This window comes from Lichenostomus cassidix, chromosome 2, assembly GCF_008360975.1.
Source record: "Lichenostomus cassidix isolate B80296 chromosome 2, HeHo_3.0, whole genome shotgun sequence".
NCBI classification, from domain to species: domain Eukaryota; kingdom Metazoa; phylum Chordata; class Aves; order Passeriformes; family Meliphagidae; genus Lichenostomus; species Lichenostomus cassidix.
In genome coordinates this window covers 68331919-68353968 of record NC_139482.1, presented here as the reverse complement: position 1 = coordinate 68353968, position 22050 = coordinate 68331919, and the positions used below count along the sequence as shown (strand labels likewise).

At 40.0% G+C, this 22050-nt stretch overlaps 1 protein-coding gene across 3 annotated transcripts in view; it reads right to left on the bottom strand.

The window, feature by feature from the left end:
- Positions 1-2316: 2316 nt before the first annotated feature.
- The window catches only part of DUSP22 (dual specificity phosphatase 22), a 43578-nt gene continuing 23844 nt past the window's right edge, over positions 2317-22050 (bottom strand). For 2 of the 3 annotated variants that reach the window (XM_085052015.1, XM_085052016.1), the window contains 4 exons: positions 16055-16104; positions 10679-10753; positions 8972-9143; positions 2317-6118 (listed from right to left, as the gene is read on the bottom strand). In XM_085052015.1, coding sequence (XP_084908141.1) covers positions 5933-6118; positions 8972-9143; positions 10679-10753; positions 16055-16104 — 483 coding nt within the window. In that variant the 3' untranslated portion in view covers positions 2317-5932. Of the gene's footprint in view, positions 6119-8971; positions 9144-10678; positions 10754-16054; positions 16105-21418; positions 21580-22050 lie in introns of those variants that run through there. The other variant, XM_085052017.1, reaches the window with a different exon arrangement.

Here is a 22050-nt window from a genome sequence, read left to right as displayed (position 1 = left end):
TCTTGGTTCTGATCTCTCTGTTCATAGTTCAGTGAATAATAGAGGGTGCAAACCTGCACATTCATAATTGTCTCAGCTGAAATGGAAACGGCTCAGATCTGGCTGAAAATCCAATTTTTTGAGGCTGCTGGCAAGTGAGTTTTAGTCCCAGCTTACTGCAGATGCGTTTGGCTCACATAAGCAGAATCAATTCTCCTACAAGGACTGAGCTATGCAGCTGCTCAGTGGCAAAAGGACACCTCTGGCTCACACTTCATTAATGCCCACTCCTAATATTTACACTAGAAACTACATAGAAACTACAGGAAGTCACCTTGCTACTCACAAGCTACTCAGTTTTGGTAAACTGTAGCTGGCATAATTCACTGGAGCAAAGCACACATTCAAATATATAAAGAAGAATTTGTTCCTTGGCTGAGGGCAGAGCTGCTAAATGTAGCAATGAAATAGTTAAGCACAGGAGCTGCACCACATGGAAAACAAGACCCACATTTAAAGCTCTACTGGGAACAAAGTGTGAAATTAGCTGTTTCTGTCACGTGCCTTGTGTCTCCAGAAGTATCTACAGAAACACTGCACAGTGCAACATCATCTTCCTCATGCTGTCTAATATTTTCTACACACCATCATCATTTTCCCTCTGCCCATGCAATCTTCTTGAGGAGGTGGAAAGACACCTGTAATTTGCTGGCAAAGCCAAAACTCCTTATCAGGTTATAAACACATCTAAGCACATGGAGGTTTGCCCTCTAGCTCCCTGGCTGGGACAGGACCTCAGGAATCAGATCAAAACTGCCACTTTCCAAAACTCCTAACATGTAACATTGTTATGATATATATATGTTATGAGTTATATGTAACATATATTTGAGTAATATGTTAGGAGTTACATATGAGTTACATGAGTTACATGTAACACTCAGGGAATGACATACAGTCAGGAAAGGCAATACAGCACCACGGTTCCAGCACAATTCTTGCATGTGATTTGGATAAAAATTACACTTGAAAAGCACCAAGTGCTTTTCAAGATGAAGACTTTGCAGTAGAGTATTTTTCATTTGGAAACTGCTGTTTTCCTTCAGGGGTAGAGGAAGCCTCCTCTAAAACTTATGAGGTTTTCCTAGGTCAGAAGGGATTATACTTTAAGCATGTTTTCTGCCTCGTCAGTGCTGTAGCACATATATCTAAAACATTGCTATGGATAACAGATGGGGAGAAGGAAGGTAATCACACTACTAATTCAAGTGTAACACAGCAGGTTGTATTGAATTTAAAGTCTCTTCATATAAAGACACAAAGAGGACTGAAACACAAATTAATAAAATCCAAGCCATCCCATTTACACGGAAGATGAATAACGTATTATGTATTTTGAAATGTGTTATGAACAAGGTGCATCTATCACTTTGGAAGCTATTTACAGACACATCTACTTTATTCTAGTGGAGGATATTACTGCTTGGTTGAATACCCAAGATTCCTTAGGAATCACCATCCACACATTCCCTATAGTATATAAGCTAACAAGCGCTGGGAGAGCAAGGAGAGGAAAAAAAACAAAGACTCAAAACTCACTGTGCCTGAGGATCTAATTTTGCCCTCATGATAAGGGAGTCCCACTGCAAAAATGTTCAGCCTTCAGCAATGACTGAAATGGCCATGAGATCTGGCTGTAATCTGACTGATTACACTTTCAGGTTAGTGGGCTTTTTGGCTTGGGTTTGGCTTTTTGTTTCCGATTACCCAAATGTCAGAAATACCCTCTTAGCAGAGGTAGTGTCAAACCAGAAATTCAATGTGTTATCTGTGGGAATTTGAATGGGGCATTTCCTCCCTTACACTGTAAGTTTTTTAATGTTTTCCCCTGAGAATCATCTGCCACTTACATCAGCTTCCTCTGACAGACCACCACTGAAAGCCTTGAGCACTGGCAGTCTGAAAACGAGGTAAGCTTTACAGCTGATTAAGCCCTCAATCCGTGTGCTATGGAAAAGAAGGTATTAAAAAATAATAAAAACATTGTATTCACCACACACCCAAAGCAATGATGGGCCAGCAACAATAAGTTAGACAGCAACATGCAAGATCCTCTTGAGAGACCATCAAGAGGTGCTTGTGCTGAAGATTCCTGAACTCACCTGGAAGAACTCAGTGAAGAGAGGCGAAGTTTCAACAAGTCTGTGTGCAGGACAAAAAAGTAATCTATATACCAAAACGAGTTAGCCTTGTACTCTTGCAGTATCTGCAGGGATACAAAGAGTGAGTAGAAGCCTTCCGGACACTATTATTGATTTCAATAAATACAAACACAGATCAGGTGTTAACATTTAATTTTATTTATAAAAAAATTGTAGAACGTATTAAATACAAACATTTGGAAAAAGCAATCAAGGCTTTGCTAAGATGCCCAGGAAGAGGAAGACAGAGAATCAAGAAGCTTACCAGATTTAGAGTTTTTAAACTAGTGGAAGCAATTGCTATAATTTTTCACTGACATCTTTATAGGTGGTGGCCATTATAGCAACCAAAATTATTATCCTTTTTAAAAAACAGAGATATGATTTGCCATATCTTCCCACTCAACCACAAAATGTAAGGAAGCAACTTTTTCCAGGTTAAAAAACAGAGTAATAAATACTATTAATGCATTTACCCATTACCTACGTTCTATAACACTAGACATTTGCTTATAATCACACATGGATATCAAGTTTAGCCCAAAAAAAATCAATTATACATTTCAAATCTGGATATCCAATAAGGTGTTATAAACTTTATACATTTTCCAGTGAACATCAAAATGAAGACAGTGTTTTGAAGTACAGAAACAAAATAACTGAATGCATCATCTACACTACAAAGGCCAACTACTAAGAGGTGAATTGGGTCTAGTCATGTTCCAGATAGCTGGAAAGTCCTACAAATTGCCACTGAAAGGCTGTTGGAAGACAAATCATGTCACATTCTCAGTCTGCGTTAGCTCCTCTCCCTCGCTAAAAGGCTAAACGTGAGAACTGTAGCTCTCTCTTCTGCACCCATGGTAATTAGGGATGGTGAACCATCATTCTGCTCTCTACATGAACAAACCAGATTTGAGTTTTCTTAGACTGCTGTTGCTCTTACACCGCTCTTACCTGCAGTATGCAGTGCACACAGACCACTAAACAAGATGTTGAAGGAGAAGACTACAAAAAATACCTCTTCTGGCTTTCAAAGAGAGAGAGGCACTTCCACTTGCTGACAATATGGCACTCCCTCTGTCTTCCCAGCTTACCCAATATCTGCTTTTGAGCTGCAGCATAACACACACTGATGTGGCTATATGGCCCTAAAGCCGAATTCAGTTTAAAAAAATCCTGTTTGTGGGACTGACTCTTTGGAGATAACCAAACTATTTAAAAAAACCAGTGCAGATTAATCTTGGACACATGAACATTAACAGGTATCTCCCATTCTGCCTTGTATTTGTCGGAACAGTAAAAAGAACTGCCAACTTACCAACACTCACAGGGTTACTACTGCAAGGACAAGAGTGCCAGGAGTCTTACAGGATACAGTGTTGGCAGCCAGCTACAGGATGGACTGGCTGGATACTGGCAAGACCACAGGCAATACTTCTTACAAAGCTGCCCTTTGGGGATGGGCTGAAGTGGCCCTACATATCCTATTATGAGTAGAGGGTTGAACAAATGGACTTGCATCCTGAACATGTGTCAGACCCTGTTACCGAGAAAACATTTTCCAATTATCATATCTACCCTCAGAGCACAGGAGGGACTGCCAGCGTGGACACTGCTTGGCTGGAATCGTTAAGCTGACAATTATTTGCAGATCAACATCTTCAGGAACAGCTAAATACCTCTCTTACCATGCAACCACAGAGAAATTGCTGGATGTACCAAACAGGCAGTAGTTCATTTAGCTGCAAGCTTGAAAACAAGGTCAATGCCAGCACTTTTCCCAAATCCAGCAACATCCCTTACTGCAACAAAGATATGATTATCCTGCTCCCATCGTGCTCAATACACTTAAAGCACTTAGTGCAATGAGAACCCTGATGCAGGCCTGAGCTCAGATGAAATGCACAGGTTAGTTCCACCCCATTCCCTTTTTTCCTTTTAGGCAATTATTGATATGCACGACCCGTATTTCACAAGCCATAACATTTTCTTAAGATACTTAACAACAGATATTTAACAGTCAAGGTTTACTTGACACAAAAGCCTTGCTCCCATCTAAAGAATTCACTGCCACCTGCAAGCAGAAAATCACATGTAGAGGAATCTTGTGAAGGAATGGGAGGCCAGAGCACCAAAAAAAATTGAAAGAGACAACAGTCTATTTAGTATGCTGACTGCTTCTCACTCAGTGCTCAGTTTTCAGCATGATATACACCACATTGAACAAATGAAGGGTTTGGTTTCAGTTTTCTGTTTTGGTTATTTGGGTGGTATTTTTTATTTTCCAGAACTTTCAAGGAAAGTGGGCCTTCCATCCTCCAAGTCAAAGACAAGAAATCATGATCTTGGCATCAGGGCCACTTACACCATCAGAAATCAATACACTGCCCAGCATCCCTACTGACATGTTTGAAGTTACACTCTTACAAGCCACTTGATTCAGGCAATGGCTCCATTCCAGAAACACACAATGTTACCAAGAGTGGAGTATGGCCCCTAGTTTAAAATATATTTTATGAATGCATTCCTATAAATCTGATCACAGCAGAATATATAGTGGTGTTTAAATGGCAGGAAAGTTGAATTCCAATAACTCAATCTTTAAACCAGTGCGAAATATGGGCAATTTTAAAAGAAAACAATAAACTTCTCAAATACAGACATTTTTGAAATATACATGCACACGCACACTCTCGCACACACACGCACCCACTTACTTTACTCAGTGTTAGATTAAGATTACACAAGGCAATTTTCAAGGTTGCATTTACAACCACAATGACAAGAACAGCATTTTTGAGGTAGCTGAAGTCAAAGAGCAAACCACAGCACAAGCAAAGAAACAGGTGCTCGCACTCACACCGAGCCCACTCTTTGGAGATGCGTTATCATGTGCGCAGGGGCGTGTGCTGAAGAGGCACGTGTTCCGTGGGGAATGAAGTTCAGCGACACCAGAGACCTGATAAACTAATCTCCAGAGAAGCTTATGTTGGGAGACCAGATGCACAATCAAGGGACCACGGCTTAAATCACTGCACATCAGCTGAGCTGTGGTAACAGCCTGGGTGCTCTTGGTCTGTGGCAGCTCTGCCAACAGCTCTGTCTCACGGGCACTGAAGCAAAGACAACTGTGGCAGTTGAAGGTGTTATTACTCAGAGCTGTCTGTCCCACTTCTCTCCTAGATGCTACTGCTGGGGGAAAGCTACTTGTGCCCCTGTCTCACCTGCTCCAGCTTTCAGCCTAGCATTCAAGTTCATGCCCACCTCCACACTATTGCTCGCCAATGGACTGTGAACAGGAGCAGCTGAGACACAGACTTGAGTTCCTGTCTTCAGGTGCAGTAACACCTTTGCCACACTAAAAGCGCAGAGATGCCAAACTGCCACAGCTTTGAATCACCAGACTTCATCTCTCCAAGCCCTTTGCTAGCCTACAACAAGAGGAGTTGAGCTAACCTCACAGCAAATGCCAGGCAATGTGGGCAGAAGGGGATATAGCTGTGGCTGGTGGACAAACTGCCTCAGCCACAGTAACTGGATCCTGTCTCTGGGCATAAACAGAGTTTGATCCTGCCCAAATTACAAAACTGTGTGAAACACACTCATACACACACACACATAATGTCATCAAGAAGCTTTCTATAAATCAACAGTTTGCATGGTTTACTGCTGAAAGTCTTGAAGATGGGATGGAAAACATGGCAAGATGTTTTGCAAAGGTAGAAAGAAAAAAATTTGACCTCTTGCGATTAGGTCTCTGTTGTGTAGTTGCTGTATGAGAGAGATGGCACAGATGAGAAGTTGTTATTCCACTGCCTTCCTCCAGTAGTCTGATGCAACTCTGCCTGCTCTTTGTATTTGCTCAGAAGATTTTTGGCTTCTTGCAGATCCTGAGAAGAGTTTTCCCCATATTCTTCTTTCAGCCACTGCCTGAACTGCAGAAAATAAAAATACATATATAAAATGATAAAACAATAACATAAGATTGATAGAGAAGTAATACTTCCACCTGCCCTGTCCTAGAGAATTTCAACAGCCTTTAGGATCATGCACAGTTTAAAGGAAAGCACCCCAAATATTACATGTTCTTCAATAGCAGCACAGAATACACAGCACAGGAACACATATTTGAAATTACTGAGATCTCTTACATCCCCTTAAATGACCCATCTGTGGAACAGGTTGGCTGACTGCAGTAACACAGAGTAAGGAACACAAGCTGGGAAAGAACATCCTGGACTTAACAAGTCCCTGTTCCTGCTCCATACACAAACAATAAGATTAATTAGCATGGAAGCCAATATGATCAGCCAACTTGCCCAAGTCACAACAGGCTGCGAGAAGGTTGAAGATCAAAAAGTAAACCACTCTTAAAGGTGTTTTATCTTGAGCCCACAAATACCAGTAGTAAAAAATGTAGAGTAGATTTCCTAACAAGTGTCTTCTAGGAAGAAATAGTCCAGGAGTTTTACAAGCTATAGAACGGAGCCCCAAGTTACTGACATGAATGACTGAATATGGTACACGGTAACAGATGTACCAGGCCCAGCTGAAGGTCAGTCCAGCTCTGTATCCTGCTAGGAGAGTAAATGTATGAGATGCAAATGACAAGGAAAGAACCAAGCAATGGCAGGGCAATAATGCTGGGACCTTTTCACTGGCAATTTACTCAGCTTGCACCAATTTTCAGCTCAGAGACTGAGGCAGTATTTTTGTGTTTGATAACAACAGATTAATTATTTTGTCATGAGATCACATTTTAAACCTACATTTTTTTACCACAAGGTATCTGTATGCCAAAAAGCTCCATAAGTACATACTGTATAAACCCCCCACTCTTTTTCCTTGATTTGGACCTGCCAACAGATAACTGTTTCACAGGAAAGAGTTGAAATTTCAGATGTTCACTTCTTCTATCCACTCAACTCTATCACTTCTTTGACACTCAGAGAATTTGAGTCCAGCTGAGGAGAATTCCAGCTGAGGAACTGTCCAATTCCTGATAATTTTGTTGAGCCTATCTGCAGAAGCAGCTAGTAAACACAGACCCTAACTGTTGTGTCCCAGTGGGGATAATATTAATTTTCCAAACCTTAACCTTCAAACATTTGCTCTGTTTTGTGCTCGTGAACAGCTTAAGCCACAAAGATCATTTAGTAGGACAGTGGGAGACAAGAGCTCAACATAGTTATTTCCTCCCATTCCTTAAATAGGTCCTGAGGCAAATCTGAAGCCTCAGGCAACCATGTGGAAGTTTAGAACATGTACAAACTATGTTGTGACATTAGTGTCTAAAACTCATCCTGTAAGACCAGGATCTAAAGAACAGCATTCCAGAGAGCCCACAGGATGTCACCACCCTGTAGTGGCACAGCAAAGACCCAATGCTGCTGAAATCTGAAAAAAGTTCATGTCCTTGGCAGATGGCATCATTCCACTGAAATCAGGTGTGTAAACAGACACCTGCTAAGGATGTGGTTGCTCTTAAGAGACAGTAAGAAACTACAGCCCAGCCAGTGAATACAGGTGGATAGCTCTTTTTGCAACCTACTGCCTCCCCTTCAGTGAATAAAGACAGAATGCACCGTCCATGGTGAATGAAAAAAGAGACGTTACTGTCTTTATCAGGCTATTTGCATACAGCCTTAATTGTCATTGCTGTTAGACCAAACCAATTAGAGTAGAAATGACTGTAAGGGAGGAAGGAGACAAGTCTGGAAAGTCCCTCTCTGACTTTTGTCTTTTAAAAATCAGTTATTCTACCATTTACACCAGTTCCAAACGATCCAGGAAACATTCAGTTAGATAATAAAAAAACGCAAATATTTACAGTTGCAAACTGCATCATGCAAAACAAATGGTAATTTCTAAACTCCGAGCTTTCTGCAGCAGAATGACAGGGATGGAATTAAAAAACCAACATGCTTTGCCTCATGTATTTTGCTTTCCGATTTTGGTTTGCCTCTGTTGTTGTTATTTTTAATAAGCACAACAGACACAAAAGCCCACACAACAACAATATGCTGAGCAATGGAAAATGGAGGGGACGGCCACAGTAGGTTGGTAACATAAGCGGAAATCACCAATCACCCACAGGGAGCAGGTCTTTTGTGTGGGATGCGGGTTTTTTTGGAGTAAGAAACTAATTTTTGTTTTATAAAACCTCCTTTGGCAGTCCTACTCTTCTGTCGATTCTCCTAGTCCTACAAAGCCTTCAAAGGCTAATAAGGAAAATAAGGGTCAGATTTCAGGCTGCCTTACACATCAGAAAATTTATTAAGTCTTAGCCACAGAAGGTACGGTGGTCACAACAAATCATAATGAGGACTTAGTTTAAATCCTGGACAGGAAAGATTTGTGATCACGATTTCTTTCCTGCTTACTATTCCAAATGAATGCATTGTGGGGAAATCCATTATTTTTATGCAACTGGTAGTTATAGGTTGGTCTTTTTGCTGTGTTCTGAGCAACTCACCCTTTAGCTTTTACCTCCCTAGGGGTGTCAATCTTGAACTTTATCTTAGCTCATATGAAGCAACCACTAGATTGATGGGACAGTTGGGCAAGAGGTGCTTAGATACTACGCTTCATCCCTTCTCCCATCCAGCATTCCCTGATAACTTCAGATCTATTTGTATCTCCTTAGTGGAGCAGGCTGGAGTAAGAAGCTGCTCCCTCAAAGCAAAAACAGGGAGTCAGATAAACCATACAGACCACAAAATAATGCGAAGCAGCCCATGATTTGACTTGCAGTTGTGTTTCACAGCTCTTGTTTGTAGTTCATTTACCTGATCAACATCATGTTTTTCAAATTCCTGCAGCTGTCTCTGGAAGCCCATATTTGGATTGGCACAGGATCTTGCTGCACGGACAACAGACAGTGCATCTTCCCAGCCAAAGTCTGTGATGGTCATGATGTAGGCAACCACCAAGGTGACACTCCTGGAGACCCCTGCAAGGCTGCATGGAAAAGGACATGCAATACATTGAAGCAGTGCTGTACTTCACAGCTCAAAGCATCACTTCCCAACACCACAGCAGACTGCTGTGTTGCTTGTCACAAGGAAGAAATATTACAATATTTGAGTTAAATGGGGTTTGGTGCTGCTTTTTCAAATGTTACAGAAAAAATCTACGTGATCAAGAAAGTGGGTTCTGAGCAGTAATTCATATCAGACTGAAAAGGAAGAAATAAGCATGAAGTCTTCACAAAAGCAGGGAACAGTGCGCACATTTTAAGTTAGATTTGGGTTTTAATAAGGCAGAAATAAGTCATCCACTTTCTTTCTTCTGCTTATATAGATTAGAGCAGTGAAATAAGACTGTTCCCTCTCCACCATGAATACAGGCTGCAATTTCATGGGGCCAAAATGAACTTTAACTGAACCGTTAAAAGTTACATATGTCTGGTTGCTTGAGTTCCTCTTTCTGCTATCCACTGCACTGTGCAGCTTCAACTCTCCAGTTTCCCCAGATGAAAAGCTGGGGTAGAGTAAAAATCATTCATGATGCCTGATGGGAAAATGCTGGATGAACTCAGAACTATTACTATTACAAGTATAAAGAATGTGTTTGAGTTACATTTACCAGAGTAAAGAGTTACCAGACTCTTTGACTCAGCATTTCAAGAACATTTTACGTTTCTGAAATGCTTCACAAATTCCAATATATGTTTTTTAAAACTCTATCAAGAATTCAGACTACTTATTCCTATTTTCCATACACCAAGACTGACCAAATGGCTCATGCACAGCCCTCTCACAAGTCAACAGCAAAGTAAGGATTTATGCTCAGGGCCTTTGTACAAGTCCAGCGTTCAAATCACGAGATGACTCCAATTCCAGATATAGACTCAGATATGTCCCTTGGACATACAGCACAAAGACCACAACCAATAGCAGAGTGCAAGAAAAAACCCAGGGTGGGATTTCCTTTTCTATTCTTTACAGTCCCAGGAGCATCTCTCCAATCAGGGGCCTGCTAGTAACAAATGCAACATTTAAATACTTCAGCAGTTTAAAGAAAAAAAAGAGGGGAAAAACCCCAATTTTTATTCAGACAGCTCTTTTTTAACAACTCTGAAGTTACCAAAACAGCTGTTAGAGAAACTAATCAAATTATTACAATTATGGAAATCACATTTAGACATACAGCGATTAAAATGATGGGAAATAAATAATATACATCTCCAGTGAACACATTCCTAGTCAAATTAATCCTAAAAAAAAAAATGTTTGATAAGGAAAGGTCAAGTAGAATTTCTTAGGCTCCTTTCATCTCCAGGCAGCTGCTCACCCAAGAGATTCAAAAGTCCTAGCATAAGGCTTTAATGGCATTTGCAAATCTTCTGGGGCTTTTTGAATAAAGGGGGCAATTCAGTCCAAGAGGATTTTGCTACAGAGTGGAGAGGAACATTAACTTATTAAAATTATGACCATCCAAATCAAGGTAGAGAAGCCCTTTAAAAGTTTTTTTTTTGCAAGCCATATACATACCAGTGAACTAAGCAGCCTTCACCTGCGAGCCGGCACTCATGGATGAATTTGATGCTCTCTCTGAAATGCCTTGCTCTGAAAACAAAAGCAGAAGGAGGATAAAGAAAGTGCTGTATTTAGTAAAATCACTACTTAGAAAGAGAGAAATATATCCGAAAGCTCACCTAACTCTGTTTCTAGAATTTAGAACTGAATACAGGTCTTACAAAGTAAAAGTTACTGTCTGCCAATGAAACACAAAACTCACTGGCATAAGTTATTCTCCACTCCATCTGAATAAGAAACTAGTATTTTAGGCAATACAGTGTGATAAACATCAACAAACACTTTATTGTGATACCTGTCAAGTCTGTACTTCAGTTTGTGTTTTATTCCTCTTAAAAGTAGCGACTTGACCTCACATGTCCTCATGTGTGCCCAGATGTCAGATGGAACTCAGCACAACTACATGAGCAGTTCTCCAGACATATTGTGTCTCACAAATAGACACTACCTGCTACCCAAACTTATGCTTAACTTTGACTCTACCTCCTCCTTCAAGCCATGTGCTAGGGCATATCTAAACACTAGGACTTTCTTCTTGGCACTGTGAAATCTCTCCCTTTTGCCCTGCTATGAAAAAATTCTCAATTCAAGCCCTGGCTTCTTCAGTTCTTTCCAGTCTTCTGCCTTCAGACAGCAATAGCCCTTCTGCCCATATTCAGGGTGTCAGCCTAGAGCCTCCCTGTTTTAAAGCAGCAGAGAAAACGTAGAGGGCACTCAGTTAGCAAACTTTAGCGTTTATAATCTCATTATCCTTCACACACGCCCCTTCATTTTAAGTGGGGCATAGTGAAGGATGGCAACTGGGCAGCTGTCATCATCTGAGTGAACATGCAGCACTGCCTCTTTGCATCCCAGTGCCAAGCTGCTCACCTTGCCTTTCCAACTGCAAAGCCTTTGGCATTGCCTGCAGTTTATCACAGTTGCAAGCAGCATCTCTTAGCTCAACAGGGCTGGAGCTCACTGTGGCCTTGAAATGCTCTTGCAGTTCAAGCTGCAAAGCAGTAGCAACGTGGGCAACACAGACAGAGGAAAGAGGTTCTTAGGAGGCAGTCAGTACCAGGCCTGCTGGCAAAGGCGAACCTGAAAGCACATTGCGCTCAACACCCATGAAACACAACGTCCTGTATTCAAGATGTTTCCCCTCTCTGGGTGAATATTATACCACAAGGGTAAAAGAAAAAAACCTCAGCCCAGCACCAGCAGCCACACAAAAATCAGGAATACCCACATAAAAGGAAGCTTCCCTTCCTGCCTAACAGTGCAGCTGCTGATACTGTAAACACTCACAACTTGGAGGACAACACTGATGCAACAGTGTCACTGCCTGTGGAACTTGAAAAGACAATGATATCTAACTGGAAAAAAACAAACAGAACAATCCCAAGGCCCAGGACTCCCTCTCCAAGGCAGTTTCTTCATCACTGGATACAAAATGGAAAAGACAGTTAGAGAAGACCCGAACAACTTATTTGGAAAATCTTAAGGCACAATTCAATCCCAAGCTTTAGGACAACAGGTAAACTCCGGGTGTTAGCTTTCTCAAGAGGCTGATGAAGTGTGTGGGATAAGTGAAGACAAAGCCTTACAAATGCATGTGTGCTCAGACTACCACAGCAAAACACTGTCACTAGCTGAGTTATAACAAATCATGGTGCTCAGGTCTGCAAATGGAGCAGGTTTCACATAAATGAACTTAGAAGACAAATGAGATGCCTGGCTATGTGTGCAAGAGGCTTTGCTATTGTACAATGAAGAAGAGATTAGCTTGACACTGAAAGCTTTAACTCACATGCAGCTTTGTCAGGTTTGTATTGACAACATGGTGATCTTCTCATCTTTCCTGTTTCTCTCTAGAAAATCTGGCCAGGAGGGCAGCTTCATGCACGAGTGAATTCATTTCAATGGTCTCACACAAGTTCTGGTTAGACACTTCAATGCTCCGGTTTGAAAAATATCTGTGACTGAGCATAACACCTTTGCAAGGAACTAAACATCGTGAACTCCGTTCACCCAGTTTTCTTCACCCTTCCTTACGTGAACTCCGTTCACCCAGTTTTCTTCACCCTTCCTTACTAGTGATGCTCAGTCTGTTAAAGAACAGTTGAGTGTGTTTACAGGCATTCACAAAAACGAGAAATAATCACATCTAGAATTAGTGCCGCTCTGCAGAACCTCCACAACCCTATGGCATCAGGAGTCTTTTCTGGAGCCAGCAGACACAGCTGCCTAAACTCACTTTCAAAGTTACAGTAAAATCAAAATTCAAAGATTGAGGACCAGTTAACTCTGTGGCAAATGCCAGACACAAAGAATAGCAAGTCTCACATTAACCACAAAACAGTTGATTATAATCTCTAACAGGAAAGCATTTGACAAATGCATTGATTTGCAGCCCGTTTGTTAAACTTCAGGACAATTTATTACATGATATCTGGCTTTTACATCTCCCTGCTGAAAGCTGGGTCCTGAACTTCATCATCTTCACAGTGGGAAAACACCACAGGAAGAACCACCAGTACAACACCCCTACCAGGATGCTGTAAAAGTTACCTAAACTTACGCATTAGCACACTGCATAATCCAAAACTAGACCAAGACCAGAGTTATGATACCAAAGCTATATTTTCAATCACTGATAGTTGGACTTCTACAAATAATTATAAAGGTTAAAAAGACAGCATCCAAATCAGACAGGACAAAGCATCTCAATGTTTCTTTCCTTTGGTAATGTAAAAGCAACAAAAATCCACCAAAATTTTGTCCTCTTTATAGGTCATCTGGCTTATGTATTATCACCACTAACCACCTGACTGTCGGAGGTTAATTCCTTAGAAACATGCAGCCAAAGACACTTAACTAGAACAGGGCAGGAAGGGAAGATTTTATTTATATAGAATTAACTTTTTAGTGACAAGTTCTATAGAAGATGACATTTCTGGAACAGTTACTGGCCCAAGGTAAAATTCTCACAGATCAGGGAAAACATTGATTTAACATCTAGGAAGCACCTTAAGTCTGAAAAGCAACTGCTTTCATCCCATGCTTGGCAGGGGCAGAACAGGGAAGTATAAGCAAGCTTTTGAGATACTTTAATGAACACATGCATGCTAACAGGGGAATCCCTGCTGTATTTCCCTGGCAACTCAACCCTCTGAGGAAGAGAACTCCACTAAACAAGTTTTCTTTGGAGTAAATGTGCATTATACACACAAGAAACCAAAGGTTGCCTTCAGAAAAACTGAGCTGAAGTACATTAAGATTCCACAGCCCCAAAATTCAGTGAGTAAAGGCTTCCAGTTGGTCCTCACTGTTGGGAAACACACAAGAGAGCAGTGTGCACCTGGTCAGTTGTGCCTGTCAACCATTGCTTAGAAAACACAAGGACCTGCAATACAGGATGCTGCTTTGGTAGGTAGGTTTTTTTCTCCCTGACACCAGCAGAATCACTCTTTCAGAAGAAGAGGGTAGATACACAAGGGTGTTTCAGAGGGACCAATGCCCTTTCCTGCTCCCCAGCTATCCCTCCCTCCACAGTGGGCACAGCAGTATGGTTAACCATTCCTAAATGAGACTGTGTCTAGTCTTCACATGCTGAACAAAGACAGCTCCCTCTTCCATTTACAAGACTGCATGTGCAAAGCAAGCAATGGTGCTATTTGTGAGCATCATGATTTGATTATTACTTGAAGGCCTGGACTGTATAAAGCTAAAAAAGAAAAAGCGGTTACTCATCAAGTTTTATTTTAAGTGATAGAATGTATCAGTATTAGAAGTAATGACGTTTGTTTGCAACCACCTGATACCAAAGCAAGTATTTTAGATGCCTGCAGCATAACAGAAACAATACTCATGCAAATATTCTATCTTCTTACGGAAGCCTTAAGGGCCTTGGTACTGCGCCAGACAGCTCAAGCACAGGAGCTGGTTTTTCAATATAATTCCTTGATATTTAACAGTGAGGGAATTGTACATTGATTAATGTTCATCATAAATGAAATCCTTTCTCTTTCCATTCCCAATTGATGCACATCTCTATTAACAAAGGAAGCAGATTTAGACAACATTGTCAGAAATGCTACAGACCTCAGAATGCCAGTGAACAATTAATGACATGTGAATGTTTTCCTCTAATCTCATATTTGCTTTCCTTCCCAAAAGAATATTTCTTTAAATTTATTTATTTTTATTCATTTAAAATATTAAACCCATGAATGTTGTCCATGACAAAGGCAGTTTGGTATCTGTCTTCTCATTACAGACCTGTCTTGTAATTTAGGGGATTGGTGTGTTTTTTATTGGGGGTAGGGTGTGGTGGTTTTTTATTTATTTCCTTCTCTTAAAATCATGACAGAAATGCAGAATGAAAAGGCAAATCATCACACATCAAGTGCCATGCTGGAATCTTTCTAGAGTATGAGAAACACATGCTCTAAAAATATCCCCCGAAAGCATGAGCCGGAATATTGCTGTGATATGAGAGAAAAGCAGTGCTGCATTTCCTTCCGTACCTACCAGGCCTCTTTCCACTACTTGTTTCTCTACAAAACTTGGTAGCAGGATGTGGCTGAAACCCCCCTCACCCCTCTCCAACACAAACAGTGAGCTCTAGAAGAGCTGGTCACCATCCAAGTTCCTTTGTTTTGATTTCTCTTTGGAATCAAGACTTGCTACGCTCAATTAAAACCAGGGGTAAGTCAATTAGCATTACGTGAACATCAGCAGAGATGAGGAAGAGCAAGGCTGGGATGCCCTAGTTGCAGTACCTATATCCTCAAGGTAAGAGTCACTGCAGGGCAGAAAACTCCCTGCCATACCAGCTTATACTAAGAGCAGCAGGGACTTCTGAGGCAGGCTCAAGAAGTCCAGAGCAGATAGTTGGAGGAGTACTTTGCACACAAGGACTTTGTTTTGAAGGTCCACGGTGAGGAATTTATTTCAACCCTTGAGGCGCCAGGCTTCAAACCTATTTCAAATTTTGGGGGTTTTGTTAATGGCTGGAGATGGCACTAACAAAAAAAGAGGAGCCAAGCACAAAGATCTACAAAAACAGTGGCTAGAATAAACTGGGACTGAATTAGGAGCAGAATCATGAAGGAATTCCTGAAGTTTAAGGCCACAAATGAAGAGTGTTTACATACTGAGCCTCCTACAAACACACACAAAAAGCAGGCTGAAATAAAATGTTAACTCTGTTTTTTTAACGGATTAAAACCCACATTCGTGTAATACTCATGAGAGATCAGAATCAGAGCTTTCAGCAAATTTTAAAATAGGCATCATTGTACCATGGGATTTCTGGGGTTTTGTGATTTATTTTTAAAAGAGACTTACAAGTTCTGCGAGGGTGAGTCAGCAGCTGGAATGCACAGATACTTCATTCCCTGTGTAAAGAAGCAAAAATGAATGAGAAGATTAAGTCAAACACATTTATCTAGCACCACACAAGTTCTGCTCCAGACTGGTGCAGTATTATTGATTTCAAGGAAGGAACACCATCATTCAGACAAGCAGAGATCGTCTCTACAGAGTCAGATTTTAAAACCCTTGCTTTCACATCTTTTTTGTTGCTAAGACACCAGCATATAGCTTAGTCATGCTTCTCCCAAAGCTCAATAGTGAGCTTTTAAATAAAGGAGCATCTTTACTAAAAAGATCTAAACTTCTTTCTGAAAACATAATTGTTCCTGCATTTCTAGGAAAATGAAGTTGCATATTCCCCTGCCCTTCCCTTTCCCTGAACAGATTCTACAACCTGAAATTGTGATAAGCAGTTTCTTTTGATCTCATACAATAATTTTTCTTTACCTGGCTGATAAACCTAACAAAATGTATTTTAAAGAAAAAACATGTTAGTGGTATGGATTTTGGGGGTTTTTTTTAAATTTTTTTATTTTTGGAAACCTTCAAGAAAGACAACCATAAAGTCATACTTTTCTTCCACAAAGTTAGCCTCTCTTTCTTAGTCAGCTATCATTCAGTAAGTTACAAGATCAATTAGGGAAGTTAGATAATCATTTCTGATGCATTAAAAATGTTACTGGATATATTTAAAACAACATATCTATAATCCTACGCTACTGCTTTGCATTGTCAACGCTCATTTCAACTGTCATTTTATTTTCAAAGCTTGCTTTGCTCCTATGACTGTTAAGAAACAGAACACTTCTGAAAGCACATTTAGCTGACTTCTCAAATAGGACTTCCAAGAACATAGTCTGCAGCTCAGACACACAAAAACTAAATCATTCACTGGAACTCTTTTGAATTATCTCAGATGCTGAGATATGAATTTTTCAGAGCACTTGTAAAGACAAGAATTCAAGCAAAAGGGTCACTATAAAATGCACCTTACTTTATCTTTTTGTAATGACGCACACCCCTGCACCCCTGTAACAATCCCTCATGTTCAACACCACACATGGGACGTGACACATTTATGTACAAGAGATCCTTTGCCATCAAGATGGAACACAATCTGTACCCACCAGGCATTTAATTTGCCAGCTGGGGGAAGGAGAGGAATTTTCACCACTCAAGGGTGTGGCTACCTGAGGCAGCATCATCTACAACACCTTTGATTTGATGGCTCAGAAAGCCCTCTTTATTTCCCCTACCCCTTTGCTTCTTCACTTGCCATCTCACACCAAAAAAGCCCCTTTCTAAGAGATCCTGACCCCAGCACTTGTGCAAGATGTACAAACTCATCTGCAAGACGACACACCTCTGCAACATGCACAAACTTCACCACTATGTCAGAAAGGTTGTGTGAAACCAGGAGGGCTCTACAGCCACAAGCTGATCCAAAACAGTTTGCTCAGACACATTCATTTAGAAAGACAGTGTAGCAGTAATACTGATATTGATATTGATATGCTGCTGAGCCAAGGATGATTAATTATATTGACAGATTAATTATGACAATAATCACTTGTATGACACACCTGAGAGATTTATCTTGGACACTAGTTTCACTTCAAGTGAGTCACTCCAGTAAAATGAGGGCCTGTGACCCAAAAATAAATTTACATGCTATTCTTTTCCCATCCCCTCTAGCAACTCCATACCACTGAAAAATTGCAAACTGAGGGCAGGAGATGGGTTAAGTCCAGAGCGCAGTACATGCCAGAAGGTTCTCTCCTCCAGCATGCACTGACGCAACTTGTTCCACATATTTCAGAAGCTATGGCACATGCTGAGTGCTTTTCACAGGCTGAGTGCAAAGGGGCTTTCAGATTGTGTTCACTCTAAAAGCAGAAGTAGCACCAGCACAAGTTTAAGACTTGCAATGCTCTTTTTTTGTCATGGCTGGTTTGTTCCAACTACTGCAAACAAGCATGAAACCAGCCTATGAGAGACCACACATGGTCCTGAATGGCTCATCCAGAGCCTGATCCTGGACATCTTCAGCACTTACAACTTCCAGTGAAGCACACAGCACACTTTTCACTACTGTGCTCACAAATGCTCAGCATCAGCCTGCTAGCCTAATTAATAAATCTTCTCAGAAAGGAGATGGTTAAAGTTACTGGAATTTGGTATTTTGACCAACTCATATCAGCTGTGTTTTTGGAAGGCTGTGGTGATGGACTCCTCCCTGTGAGGAAATAATCGCACACTCAACTCAGAAATAGTTAGAGGTGGGATTTCAAAAGTACTGTGCAGTGGCCTAACCCATCTCCCACAAAAATCAACAGTGAAACTCTCAGCGACTTTGAACCAAGCACAGTGTGGCTAGAGTTGGTAACTCCTGAGGATCCCACCCTACCATCTAGTTTTGCTTCTCTTGGTTGAAATAGTAATTATAATATTAGGATCAAATATCATTCATCATAATTGGATACCTGAAATACAACACCAACACAAGATTGTATGAGGCAGGTATTCATATATGAGAATCAGGATTTTTTGCATAGATATTGCCACGTTAATTGCTGGAATTAAGATTTTCCTCACACATGCTGTATAGACTTTCTTTTTTAAACATATTAGCAATAGGAAGATACTCAATTACTGAACCTGCAGCTTGTAACTCTTTTGGAAACAAAGTTACCCAGGATCATAATGTTTGTATATCTGTTGCCCAAGACACTCCTGTCTTTCCTGTGCACATACCCTGAGATACCATCGAAGAACTGTCCCAAAGGGACCTTTCAAAGCAGAACAGTTTATGCCAAGCAAACTAATAGCTACCTACATACATTTTATATAGGGTACTAGCATGGAAGAAAGACAGAAACATCACTATTTTCTTACCTAGCAGTTTGTTTGCCATTCTGAAGCTGCAAAGCATAAAATGTTAGGTGGCAACAATCATTGGAACAGTGACTAAAACAGAATTAGTTAAATCAAAGACTCTTGAAGTATCAAGCAAGCCAGCTTCTTGTGAAAATTTCAACAGGCTCCAAATTGGTCCCTAGTCAGCAGTTTCATTAAATAAACCTGAATCCAGTTGCAGATGCAATACCCCAGGTTGAACCAAAGCTGCATATTAATAAAGATGGAAAGACAAATATAAATTTTATGTCAACCATATGGAAGTCTTTATTTACTTCTTTTTAAATTAAGGCTACTTTGTTCCCTAAGAATGACAGTTCTGTAAAATTATTCAGTGAAGGAAGGACAGAAAAACTCAAAACAGACATTGGGCCACTTCACCTAGACACACTAAATTAGGTGCTACAGAGCAGCTACTCATTTCAAAACATGGTATTTATTCAAAACAACGGGAAAAGCTTGCAAAGCATAAAAACTGACAAAAAGAGAAACACTACTTTAAATCCTACATGAAGTAATACATCGCCTTCATTTATTGAATAGTCTTGCATATATATTGTTATTCAAACATTTCTTCAGCTGACAGCTTTTTCCTCAGAGTACGCAATTAAAAAACGATGATCCAACCTTTTTAATTACACAGAATCTATGTACATCCTTAGGTAATAAAACATCCCCAACATATGTAATGTGTACATTCCCAAGATTCCAGGGCAATGAGATGCTGAGCACAGCTTTTCTTCTGCTCATGTCAATTCACTACTACTTTCCACATGTTACTTTGAAATCACTGCTCACTTTCCTTTCTCCATCAATCACCTTCACCACCAAGCCCCCCTACCTTCCACCACACACACACTAAACGTTTTGCTTATTACTCACATGGTGATCCTAAGTGATGCCCACATCATATAAAAGCAGTGCTTCCATTTCTTTTGGTGTATTTAAACTGTTAACATTGTCCAAAAAGAAAATCAGTAAAATCAAATATAATTTACTTTTTTTGTTTTCTGTTTCAGCAGAGTAACCACCAAAACTAGATTTCTGTCTCTCTTAGGCCCTGAAACTGAATGCTGCAGTTAAACCGATACAGTGAGAGCTAACAAAACTAGAGCAAGTATTCAGATTTCAAGATTGTCAAAGTTGAAACAAGGGAGAGTTAAGTCAAATTTCTAAAATTCACTGTTATTTGAGAAACAGCAACAACAACAACAACACCACTTCTGCAATTTCATCACAGATTCTGGAATTAATAAGTCAGTTCTGCTACAGTGAATATCAAGGTATTAAACCAGATTTAGGTGCATACATATGTATGCAGAAGTTTTACGCTACAGTTAATAAGATATTTGTGGAATTGCAGTCAATATTCAAATTTGTAGTTATTTTAGAGGTTGATCTACTAAGGCTGGAAACTGAACAGTTATGTCACATTTGGAAAAGTCAGTAAGACTAAAGAACAAGAGTTTCCCAGTATCATTAGAATTTAAAAAAGGTAATAAAATCCTTGTTATTAAATCCAGTATTTCATTCAGTGCTCAGGAACATAACAGTCCAGTATAAGGAAAACTTGGTTTCTACTCTACTTAAATAGAATCTATTTTAAAAAGTCCAACTTCATTTTAACTAAACTTGTACAAACTGGCATTTGGGGGTTTTTAGTAGAACATGTAGAATGTTCTAGTAGCAAAATGACATATCTGTAAGTGCCAAATGTCAGCTAATGGGTCAATGACTGAAAACAGGACCTCTGCAGAGCACACACAGATTAAATTGTACAATACTAAGAATTATTTTGGCTCTGAACAGGATAAGGTGCAAAAAGTACTGTGATACAAATGTAGCACCAATATGGATGACTGCTCCTCTGCAATGATCAAAGATATTCTGAAGTCATTGTGAATGATACTCAGTTTGATTGCACCCCAAATTATACTAACATACATTTTATACGTGAAAGGAAACTGTCCAGTGATTTTTATACAAAATGAGCACTCGCAAAACAGCGTGCATGAGGATAAGAAGGACTAAAAATCCTATTCATTATTTCATGTTTAGTGGGTTTTCCAAGTAGCGTTTTTACAGAAGTTTTTCAGAATATTGTCTTCACCACTGCTGTACACACATTTCTGAGGTTCTAGTTAGCACTGGAAGCCTGAATCTAGAATATCAGATAAAAGGTAAGGAGACAAGGAAAGGACATCAAACTACAAAATTTCTGCTCTCCAAGGGCAGGGAGTGGGGGGAAGGGTCTGTTAAAAAAAAAAAGTTTTAAAAGAGCAGTATTGTATTTTTGGCATTAAAGTTCTCTATTTAAATTTATGTAAAGATACCATCAATGATTTCCAAGAAATTTTTTTTAAACATAGAACCCTAAACTTATACTTGTGAACCAAGATGCAAATAGAAAACCTCCAGCACCTGGCAAGTTCTTTCAGGTTGGTCAAAAACCATGTGTTAATTTGAGTCGCCACATCAACAGATGAGGACAGGAGGACTTATTTTTGTTTAGGGGCATTTCAGCAAAAAAGCTAAAGTGGGAAACAGCCGGCACAAAGCTTCCTCAAGCCAAACCAACAAGAGTTTATAAAGGGTTTTGTCCAGTAATGCACCAAACTGAATCTGCTAAACTGAAAACCGTTCAACCGTTTGTTTGTCCTTTCAGTTGCTTTCTGTAGCAATCACCATTAGTGCTGATTTTATTAATGACTCATAGAAAATGCATTTGTGTTTCAGCCGAGGACAACCACTAATTTACTTGAGTTAAAAACACACTCAGGTTTGGCTTTGGAAAGTATTTTAAATGAAATTGCAATTACATGAACAATATGAACAGAATCAAGTGGGATGCTCCTGCAGCAGGATTTATACATTTGATTTGTGCTATCAGGAATAATACAGTAGTTTTTACAAATCAGAGTTTTTTACAACACTGGTTCGTGGTTTTCTTAGGAAGTAGTCTCAGTGACACTTCTGAAGAGCTCCTTAAGGCTAGAATGTGCCAATCACAAATAAAAAACCCTGTTAAAACCCTCCTTCCTCATCTCTCCTCT